The following is a 12284-nucleotide window of genomic DNA, read 5'->3' on the forward strand; positions in this document are numbered from 1 at the left end:
AACGAATCTGTTTCAGTTGACTGATAATACCATAATTTACAAATAATTTCCCATTACAGGAAGGATAGTCGTAAATAATATTATGACACAAACGTAGCTAGGAACGATCTCGAGTCGACATATCTTCGTCCTGCCAATTAGCATATCGTTGATTTACGTTATCAAAAAATTGACGAGTCAGAACGTGAAACTCGTGAAAGAACTGCGCCGAGACATAACTTCAAAACGTAATACGTTCTGCACACATGATATGTTACATTATTATTATACAATATATGACGATAATAATATTCTTTAAAAGTAATATATGAAATAACACTGGAAAAGCCGCAATTAACGAACAAAACTACAATTTCTCTCGTCGGATCAAATATTTGCAAAAGCAGAGAGAAACCTGAGAGAGGCCATCCTGGCGGCAGTGGCGGCCTTTTGTTGCTGTGTTGCATTTTCCGACGCGCCGCCTGAGAAAGTGCAACTCAACTACGTCGTATCGCTCGGTAACCGCACATGGTTTGCGTCCGTGCTAATGGTTTGTGTCCAAACTAGCCAGCTGGAGGGGATATTCTGGCCGCGGCGGCCGCGCTCGGCCGCTAATGATCACTACGTGTTCGCTCGCGATATATAACACGCGTTTCGAGAGACAGCTACGTCGACCAGACACCACCGAGACAGAACGTAGAGAATACAGCCAGTTAAACCTGTGAAAGTTAACGAAAAATTCGGCATACGTTGATCTCTTATTGTTCGTTGAAAGTTTTCGGTATTTTTGAACCGGCCGCGGCCGCGCGCGTCGTGCCGCTTAGAAGGGGTAGGCCGTGACGTGTGGTGACGTCATGCGCCGCTCCGCGCCGCCGGCGCGGCGGATCGATACGGTGACGGTGACGTAGCATCATTGACGCGGCGAGGCTCGAGCGAGACAGGCATAGCGGTGCGTAGGTGTCGCGTTATTACTTTTCGGGACTCGATCACGGCAAGTAGCAAGAGACACGAGACACTGGTCATTCGATCTACAAACGATCAGTGATTGCATGCCCGCACGATCGATCAATTACCGTAATTAACGACTCGTAAATCATCGGAGCAGGCGGCGGTAGTTCCTTGAGGTAGATAACCGGCGCAATTAATTTACTCGAAAGAAAGATTCAAAGTCGTAGATAACGGGAAATACAAATGGCTATTTCGTCGCGATGCTCACGGGTGATAATTATTTCATTAGCGGCGCTTGGATTCGAGATTTTATATCCGCGTCCGCGTCGTACTTTCAGGTTTCGATGTAGACGTGACTTGTGCGATTCAAATGCGCGGAGTAATACACGGCCCGCCGAAACGGCGCGGCGGCGCTCGAGTAACTCATCGGAAAATTGCGATATATCCGTGATACGATCGTTTATTCAATAATATGTATATCGCGTGGGAAATACGCGTTTGAGAAATATCGCGAGTGCAATATTGGGATCCGTTTGCGTATTTTCAGACGATTTATCGCAACTTATTTAATCGTTCAGTGCGATTCATATATTTCGTTCCGCGCGTAAAGTTGGCAGCCATTTTGACGATGATCCTCGTTAACGCGACTTCGCGAACGGACTCCGAGCTCCGAGTCGAGCAGCGTCGCAGCGCGTTTAATTTAGTAATTAACGTTATAACGAGCCACGTAATTCGATATTCGTCAAATGGACAGCGTAAATTCGACGTTCGTACAAGAGATGAATAGTGAAGACGCGTATCTGGAGAGAGTTATTTGATCGAAATCTATCGCTCGGACAGTTATGGGTTAATCGCTATTTCCGTCGCTATATGATAAAATACATAATTGTGTACAGGAATATAATAAAGTGCGTGCGTGCGTGCGAATAATGTCGCGATTAACGGAAGTGCCGTACAAAGTGCCGCACGATTGCTGCATTCTAATGACTCTTACGCGCGTGATAATTAATTAGCGTATTTTCGTGAGGCGGGTGTTTCGTGAGTGCCACAACGAGGAAACGAGAGGAGGAGGAGGAGGCCAGGGAGGCATCGGGCGACAGCGGAGCAACCATGAGGTGAGCATCTCCTAATTTATTTTATATATTTATTGTTTGTATACGATTAATTATTGCATAGTACTGTTCTATATTATTATTGTGCATAATGTGTGTAACATATTTAAGATTTAATTTTGGGAAATAGTCAAAACATTGAATAGAATATTTGTAAAATATTTGTTTAATAATTGATGAAGACATACGTGAAATATTTCGACACGTTTAAAATTTATAACTATTTGGATTAGATAAAAATTAAATTTTTATTATTAAAATTTTATTTGTAAAATATATGTAATATAACATGTATAAAATTTTATAAAAGTTAATATTTAACAGAGCGTTTTATCGAAAATTATGTATTATTAATTACGTTGCAAAATAGTTTAATTTAGATATATTTGTATTTTACAGATTCGCGTCTTGTATACTACAACTCCGCTGCTGCGCATCATACCGGTGAGTTTTAAATTATTTTTATTTTAATCTTGAGGTAATGGATTTGTAAATATATTGCATATACGTATAACAGGTTTTTTTTCGATAATTATTAGTATGCAAAAGGATCATATTAAATTATATAACAAATAATTTAAATTGAACAAGTAGCAGCAATGAAATATTCTAGTATTTATATCCTCTTTATTTATTATTGTAAACTGCTTCATATCTAAATTTTATGATTATTTCTGGTTGTATTACAACTGTTAAAAAAAAATAAAATTTAAATTAAGAATATAAAAATATTATACAGATAGATATAATGTTTTATAAATCTGTTACCTTAATGGATAAGCTAGGATACATTATTATAAATATGTAACTCTGGAATATATAAAGTATAAATTCGATTTATTGAATTCTCTGTATAATTGCCAAATATATACGATTTTCGAGAGATTAAGAACACCATGAAAATATAATACATTAATAATTTTATTTAGCTAATATATAGTGTCTCAGATATATTATAATAAAATTATTTTTTGAATTTAATACTGAGGTACCTAATTAATGAAAAATTATGACAAAGAAAAGGACGTAAAAAAAGAACTCTCTTTAACAGATAAAATATTAACATTTTAAAAACATGAAACTTCTATTTGAATCTCTTTATGGTGTTCGTGACAGCATGATTCACGATAATGACGAAGACTGGAACAAGATATTTCTGTATTTACATAAAATAAGAAGAAATTGATATTTTTATCAAACATGATAAGAATTAATTGTATAAAATATATGTGCTCTATTTTCCCTTCTTTCCTCTTTATTTTCCCTTCTTTAATAAAATTTGAAGTCTGGTTCTTTACATCCTTTACATTCTTCCAGAGTTATATGTTATCTAAATTGGTGCATACACACATAAAAAAAAACTATATATATTCAAAGATTTTTTCAATATATCAAAATAAAAAATCACGAAATATTTACACTGGCATAATGCATTCTAATTTCTCTACTTAATAAATTTTATTTGGTAAAAGACTTAATAAAGAACGCGCTAATTTTATTTATTTTTACAACGCGCCAATTTAATCTAATTCTAGCTCTTTCATTCATATTTTTCAATAATTTTATATTTTTTAAAACAAAGTGATATAAAAAGAGCAAAAGAGAAAGTTTCTTTATATGAAATGCATATAATATATATTTATGTATTGTATAACTTGCTTCGCAAAAGTATTTTGAAAATAAATTCAAATACTAGTCTGCGCGCTATTCCATAACTAAAAAGTTGAGAAAATAAAACGAAAAATGTTTTCTCATATATTCTTTTATGCAAACTTTTAAGACGCACGGGATGGCAGCCAAGTACTTTAATAAAGATTTATTATTTTTCATGATTTAAGTACATTTCTAAATAGTTCTAATTCTAATTCCAAACTTGTCTACCAGACGAAATATATTCTTAGTAAGTACATGTATTACATACGTATACAGTAAATACATATGCATATATTGATGAAAATCTATATCTATATATAAAATACTGTGTCTTCAACCATTCAATGATTATTTTCCTTAAACTTTAATACCCAAGCTGGCTGTCCTTTGTGTGCGTTAGGAGGTAAACTTATTTCCAGCTTATTATCGGATTATTTCCACTGAAATAAATGTTCAAAATTATTTTATCACCATTTTTATAACATAAAGGTTGGTAAAAGTAGTAATACACTTACAGGAATTACTGACGAATAACCAAGTAGATGTATCTGAGAATTCTCCAAAAGTTTAAACGAGCCTAACGATAAGATATTATAGAATTGAGGCCATTCTAGAATGGAGGCATATAGCTGTTTTTCATTTTTACTTATAGTGTACCATACACTTCCAGTTAAGGTATCATTTTGTACTGTCCAAGGCTTAGTATTGTAAATAGCTTCACCGTTAATTGCTAGCCAAGCGCCTAAAACAAAAAGTTTACTTGTATATCATTAAGATTATCAGAAAATTGATATCTGAATCGATCAAGACATTATAATAAAAAATATGATAAGATATAAAAGATGTTTACCCATTCCACGCAATCTTTCTTCATATATTGGTGTAATAATACCATCTTTTGTTGGCCCAACGTTCAACAGTAAATTTCCACCGCAGCTTACAGTAATTACTAATTCCTTTACTAATCCAGCCAATGTATAGTATTCGGATAAAACAGCGTTTCTGCGATATCCCCAGGATTTTTTGTCAATAGTCATACAGTTTCCCCACTTATGTGGAAGAAGTACACCTGAAAAGCAAATTATTGTTAATATAACAATTTAATCAGTTATTAAATAATATCTATTAATTGCCATTAATATACTCTCTTTTACATTTTGATAATTTAGATAATTCTAATTATAACAAGCATAATAATAAATTACCAGGATTAAAACGATCAGCACATGTAAAGAAACCACCGTGATGGCATGGTATATTAATGCCCCATCTATCATTCACCACTACTGTATCTTTTACAGGACTTTCATTGTATAGCCAGGCTTAAAATTCCTTTGATTTCCAATAAGTATCCGTTGCCTCTCCATCTCCATCTGACCAAACTATATCCGGCTTGTACGTTTCTATCAGCTCACGGAATTCTGGCATCACTTTATGGGTGACGAATCTATCTGTTGTAAAATTGTTTCTTTTGTCTGTTACATAGAGAGGATTGTACCATTCAAACCATGAATGATACAAGCCGAATTTTATATGTGTCTTGTTTCGAATTGCTTCTGCCAGTTCACCTATTTCAGAAAAAGTAATACGTATAAGAATGTTTATATTTAATGCAAAATGTTATTGTTATTAGATATATGTCTTCATTATCAACAAGATCCTTTTGAGGCCCCACATCCATAGAATTCCAACTGAATGAATACGTTGATGGCCACAGTGTATATCCTTCATGATGCTTGCTTGTCAATACGATATACTTTGCACCTGAGGCTTGAAATAATTCTGCCCACTCAGAAGCATCAAAGAATTCAGCAGTGAAGTCTCGTGCAAAGTCTTGATAGGTGAAATTTGGAGGATACCTTTTTCTCATAAAGTCGGCAAATTTTGTAGTTCTTTTCTCCTCTACAATATCATTTATAGAATTCTATAAGATATCACATTATTCTCCATAATATTTTTTAATATAAGAACTAAGATAGTAGATACGTTCAACCTTTCCAATGATTCCAAAACCATTCGGAGCCAAAGCTGGGCACGCTGAATACACCCCAATGAATAAAGATTCCAAACTTTGCCTCATCGTACCAGGACGGAAGCGGTCGACTGTCTAGACTAGACCAAATTGGATCGTATTTGGGTGCTTTTGTTGCAAATGGCACAAAATTATTTTCATCCCAGTTTGTTATTACATTAACATATGCCTCTACTGTCACACAGAGAATCAGTACGGCGCACCAGATACGTACAAACGTCATCCTGCCAGTAAAAACTTGTAGTGAAAGCAATGATTGTTAAACGAGTCTTTTATTCCTATTGACTGATATTAAATCTCGACGAGAATTCTATTTCTGTATATTGTTTTGCATTCATATTTAGAGATTAGATTAGATTAGCACTCCGTATTGTTTTAGGACAAAGATCACATTATTATTGATCGACGCTATATAATTCATGTGTACAGTTCAACATTTTTATGGAACGCTGTAATTCCGCTAAAAAACCCTAGAAAAAATTTTAAATAATATTTATTATTATATTTAATTTAAATTAAATTAGCATGCATGTATAGCTGTCAATTTATCGTAAATTTTCAATAAGGCATTCAAATCGAAAATTCACAATTGTAATAGAAATCTTTATAAATCTCGAAAAAATATTTTTCAAAAATTGACAATTGTAGATTTGATGTAGATTGATGACAATTGTAGATTGACAATTGTAGATTGACTTTATTGTGGATACGTAATTACAAATGTTGGGTTACCAATTTCGTGTTACAGATTAATTCGGAGTAAACGTTATCTCTTCACTGAGGTCACGTTATCTTTAACCAATGGTAAATTATGGTCATGTATGTAAATGTGCATCTCGGCTCCATTTGGCTGCATTATCGTATTCACAGTGTAATTAAAGTATCATCCAAGGTGCAATCTACAAAGCAGATGTAGATAAGAAGTTGCTCGTGCAATCTACTGCTTGTATGAAAAAAATGATATGTTATAGAATCTTTTTACGTGGATATCTGTCTGCTGGACCACGGGGACCTAACCTGAAATGATGTTTTATATTGGACAATGGACCGCTCGAAACGCCACTCGCACCCATTTTCAACGTTGGAACTATTTGGCATATCCATTTTCTGGCACTGTCGATAAAGTCTCTCCCCTTGGTGCGTGTCCGTGCTGCGCTTATGATTTTCGTGTTGTGTAATTTTACATAATATATTTTTGCAATATTAATAAGTTCAATTACTGTACACCGTACATGCAATAATAAAATTCAATTGCATAATTTTAGTTGATCAACTGTACGTTTTTATTAGCCATCCATTTGACTCACGTAGTGTCACGTACCAAAGTTGCATATTCAAATATTTCGTCATTATTAGAAAAACGTGATAGACACGGAAACAAATTGATTTCGGGAAAACTGGCGTCACAATTCATTTAATTAGTAAGAAAAACCTGCATCAATTCTTTGTAATAATAACATTTAACTATCGTGTATATAGATTCGGCATTCGAACTTGGCGATCGCGCGCGTCGTGTCGCGCGCGGGATCATTATGAAGTTGGCGACGTTGGCGTGGCGTCACTACTCACTCTATTCACTTCACTCTCGAATCTCCAGTCGTCGCGAACGGAACGTCTCGCGGATACAGGATGGATCATGGATCCGTTCGTCGTGGCATGTTTAACCGGTAAGCGCAATCGTTATTGGGAGCTTCATATTCAATCGTGTCTTAATATTTGACACTCGCGCGACGTAGATTCGACGCTCGGTACATCGCTCAAAAATATTTCTCGCGATGCGTTCGTTCGGCCGAAATCGATCGCGCGGGATCACGGGAGAGATGGTGCATCGTGACGTCACTCTCTAATCCCTCGTCATCGCGAACGGAACGTCGCGCGTCGACGGGTACAGGACGACGGGTCTATTCGTCTTGGCTCGTATATAATCGCTATAATCGGTAAGCGCAATCGCTTATGAGCTTCCGTATTCAATGGTGTCTTAGTATTTGGCACCCGCGCGACGTGTAGATTCGAAGCTCGATACATTGCTTAAGATATTTCTCGCGATGCGTTCGTTCGGCCGAAATCTATCGCGCGGGATCACGGGAGAGATGGCGCATCGTGACGTCACTCTCCAATCCCTCGTCGTCGCGAACGGAACGTCGCGGGTACAGGACGGGCCTATTAATCGCGGCACGTTTAATTAATCGGTAAGCACAATCATTATAAGCTTGAACTCAATCGTGCCTCCGGTATTTGACGCGCATACGACGTAGATTCGACCGGTACATCGCTGACTTCATAAAACGAGTATTTCGCGAGATGCGCGTTTAATCGAAATTCGTCGCGCGGCATCATGGTTAAGATAGCAGCGTCACTCTCGAATCTTTCGTCGCCGTGACGTCACGGCGCATACAGGACGAACCTAGTTGTCTCGTATTTAATCGTGTCTTAATATATTTGACACTGGCGTGACGTGTAGATTCGACGCTCGGTACGTTGCTTAAAATATTTTACGAGATGCGTTTGATCGAATCTGTCGCGCGAACAGTCAAGAGAGCGACGTTCATATTTTCCGGATATCGCGTTCCGCGAATATTTATTCTTATAACTTTAACTCGCTTCATCTGCTTTATAACGTGCGAATCTAATCACCGCGGCGATTTGTCGCGAAATCACACGCATTTCCTGCAATCCTGCATCGATTTTCCGTCCGAATGTAATACAGTTTGAGTCGTGCAAATGATTGACGTCGGGACGTTGGGAGTGCCGTATACGCAGCAATCATATAATAGTTAATTGTGTTTTAGCAAGCGCTGTAAATGAGCGGCCGCGGAGGAAGGAGGAGGAGGCCCAGGGAGGCGTCGAGCGACTGCGAAGCAACCACGAGGTGAGCAATTTGTTACTTATTTTATTAGTTACTAAATTTAAACGGTTTTCCTCGCGAGAATCACACGATTACAACGAGTATTCCATGCACTAATTATATAGTAATATAACGTAACATTATAGCTTATAAAATGTATTACATATTTTTTACATTTGAGAGGCTTAAAATATTTAATAAAGTATTTATATAAAATTCAACATACACGTAATATTTTACACCATTTAAAAAGTTATAATTATTTAAATTATAAATACGCAAGAATTAAAGATTCTATTTATCAAATTTTTTAAAGTTTTTATATAAAAAGATTTTGTGTAAAGTTACGTAATTTTTTAAATAAATATTTAATTAAAAGCCAGAAAACTACAAAAGATTAAGAATTTATGAAAAGAGATTAAGAACAAGAAGTTATATAATTGCATGTAATAATTATTTTTGTAAAATATTGAAATTTAAAATATTAATTTAGATATTTATTTAAATATATTTATATTTTACAGATTAGTGTTGCATACGAGTACAACTCTATTACTGGTCGCACTGCATCGCACTGCATCGCACTGGTAAGTGCACTCAATTATATCCAATCTTAATCTCGAAATTAAATAATTTTATATTTGCTAAAAATCTTGTAATCCTATCTGTGCATACAAAGCTTGACAAGAAATGTAAAAATATCTTTATTAAGTTTGAAACAATTTATCAAAATATAAGACTTAAATTTTAACATGGTCTGGTTGTAAAATATTTTATATTTTTTTCCAATTTCTGCATTTTAAAATTTTAACTTTTTTATCAAGTAATTTATGCATATCTAAAACAAATAATTTATTCTATTGCTTAATAAAGTTCTGTTGCATGTAAACGTACAATAAACAAACAAATTTAATAATAATATATATTATATCAATTATATCAATTATAATAAACTCTATTTTATAGCTTTTTTTATTTTATGCAACTTTGTATGCACATACAATAAATCGACGAATAATAATTATTCAAGGAATTAAATTACTACTCTATCTTGACCTATCCATATTTTAAAAGGCAACAAATTTATATGATATACTTATATCTATAATATTCTTATACCCTTAACTAATAATTGCACTTTTGAAAATATATTAATAACCAAATAACCTGAATAAATGCATTCAGATATCAAGAAGTTTGTGAATATTTGACTACTGTATCTATTATCGTTGCAAATTTAAATTTTTATATATTAATAATTGCTAAGAAAAAATATTGTTTATTATTTCCGGTTTTTCTCATATTGTATTTACATTTATGTCTTATTTATGTTTCATATAATTTTTATAAATTTATTACTTATTTACATACATGCAACAGAACTTTATTAAGCGATAGAATAAATTACTTATTTTAGATATGCATGATAAAATAGAATTGCTTGATAAAAAAGTTTAATTTTGAAATACAGAAATTGGAAAAAAATAGAAAATATTTTACAACCAGAACATGTTAAAATATAAGTCGACTTATATTTAACCGGAAATAATTAACAATATTTTTTCTTAGCAATTATAATTAACATATAAAAATTTAAATTTGCAACGATAATAAATACAGTAATAAAATATTCACAAATTTCTTGATATCTAAATGCATTTATTCCTTAGTTATTAATATATTTAAAAAAGTACAATATTATCAATTAAGTGTATAAAAATATTATACATAAGTATATCATATAAAATTATCTTAGAATAGAGTAGTTAATTAAACATAATAATTTTTTAAAGCAGTTTATTAAAGCATTTAAATATATTGTAATATTTACAATTGGTTATCAGTACCCCATTTATTAATATTTGTCGATAAATTTGATGTATGTAATATATGCACGTGAGAAATCAAAAGCCAATTTCTGCTAGACAATAAAAATAGATTTTACGTGAGTTATGATAATCAATAATAGTGGATGACAAATCAGTTTGCGCGTAATTGTAATTACAAATGCATAACGATTTGTCATCTAATTTTTATACTATATTTACACAGATAACAATAATTTTTGATTAATTAATTTTTTCCTTAGATTTTGTACATAGCAAATAGATGTTAAATAATGTATGTTATAATCATCAATCGATATTCTGACATGTTAGTTGATAACAACAAATTAATTATTACATAATTATAATACTTAAGCCTAAGTATTATATGCATATCACAAAGAAACTTTTTCTTTATGTTCTGCTCTTCTAATCCTCTTCTAAAAAGGAGATGTGAAGTTTATTGTTGCCGCTTTTCCGCGATGCCGATTGGTTCTCTTGCTGCGCTTACTTCATTTGCAGCTGTCATTGTATATTTTGACAGTTGTGTATAATAGGGTTAATAGTGAAATGTTAAAGATAAATAGCGCGCGCGTAGCGCGCGTCTGTAGTGTCTAGTCCTTTTCTAAAAAGGAGATGTGAAGTTTATTGTTGCCGCTTTTCCGCGATGCCGATTGGTTTTCTTGCTGCGCTTACTTCATTTGCAGCTGTCATTGTATATTTTGACAGTTGTGTATAACAGGGTTAATAGTGAAATGTTAAAGATAAATAGCGCGCGCGTAGCGCGCGTCTGTAGTGTCTAGTATCTTTTAAATTATAAATGTCATATAATTTGACAGTTTATTAAAAAAATTATTAATATGCAACATTTTAATAAGTATTTCCTATACCTGTTTTATATTTATACAGACAATGATGCATTTTTATTTCACACAGATATGTACAATGTACAATATATAAATATCTTTTTCTTATCTAGTCTTCCAGTCTATTAAGATACGCAAACCATGAAGATATTTAAAAAGTGTATATTCTGAAAGCATTAATAAACTTATTTTAGTTTTATTTTATCTCTTTCTCTTTTTCCGCATTTTTCGTTGTTTATTAATACTTTAAAATTTAATTAATTATGATGTATTTTAATATTCTAAAACTATTCTATATCATATCCTCAGGGTGTTTTTATTAGAGTTTCTAAAAATTTTAATGTGTGCCAAAAAAGCTTGACAATAAGTATGTAGCGATAACGTCTTTATTAAGCTTTGAACATAATTTTTCACAACACCTCCACGGAAAGTTCGACTTTCCATGTTTGTAGAGAGGGACGAAAGTGGCCAATTTCACGCCAGGGAGGAAAGTTGTTACTTTCCTCCCGCCAAACAAGGACGAAAGTGGTCACTTTTCTTCCTAGGGCAGAAAGTAAAGTAACGGGCAAATTTTAAAACATATATAGGAAGCTTTCTAGCAAGTGACAAGTCGACACAAGTGTCGTTTTGTCTTTGTTACTCATTGCCAAAAAAGAAAGATACAACGACGTTTGTGTCGATTTGTGTCGCTTGCTGGCTGTATCATGACTGAAGATACATCTGAATCACCATCTAAAATACAAAATAGAGGAAATAATCCAATCTTTTAATTCCAAAATTGTAGTGTAAATATTAAATTCACTAATTAATGCTTATTCTTTGTAAAAATTATATTTTTTAATTATATTCTAAAAATTAATGACGATGATACGAGTCAAGCGCGGTACGTGGCAAATAGAGAATTAATAGTTACAGAAGTAACGAATTAAAATGTATATACGTATATACATATATTCCAACTTAATAAACTGCGCGCCGATTATTTGTCGGACTTGAAACACAGCTATCGTTGGAACATTAATA

The 12284-nt window shown here is 33.3% G+C and overlaps 1 protein-coding gene across 1 annotated transcript; it reads right to left on the reverse strand.

The window, feature by feature from the left end:
• Nucleotides 1–3840: 3840 nt before the first annotated feature.
• LOC112467850 (alpha-L-fucosidase-like) lies at nucleotides 3841–6700 on the reverse strand. The gene is given in 7 exon segments (XM_025036718.1): nucleotides 3841–4132; nucleotides 4208–4434; nucleotides 4543–4761; nucleotides 4898–5260; nucleotides 5343–5594; nucleotides 5686–6194; nucleotides 6457–6700. Coding segments are annotated over 6 exon segments (1422 nt in total). The 5' UTR covers nucleotides 5948–6194; nucleotides 6457–6700; the 3' UTR covers nucleotides 3841–4033.
• Between the last annotated feature and the right edge of the window lie 5584 nt (nucleotides 6701–12284).

The sequence above is a fragment of the Temnothorax curvispinosus genome, unplaced genomic scaffold (assembly GCF_003070985.1).
Source record: "Temnothorax curvispinosus isolate PA1 unplaced genomic scaffold, ASM307098v1 QBEX01017832.1, whole genome shotgun sequence".
Taxonomy (NCBI): Eukaryota; Metazoa; Arthropoda; class Insecta; order Hymenoptera; family Formicidae; genus Temnothorax; species Temnothorax curvispinosus.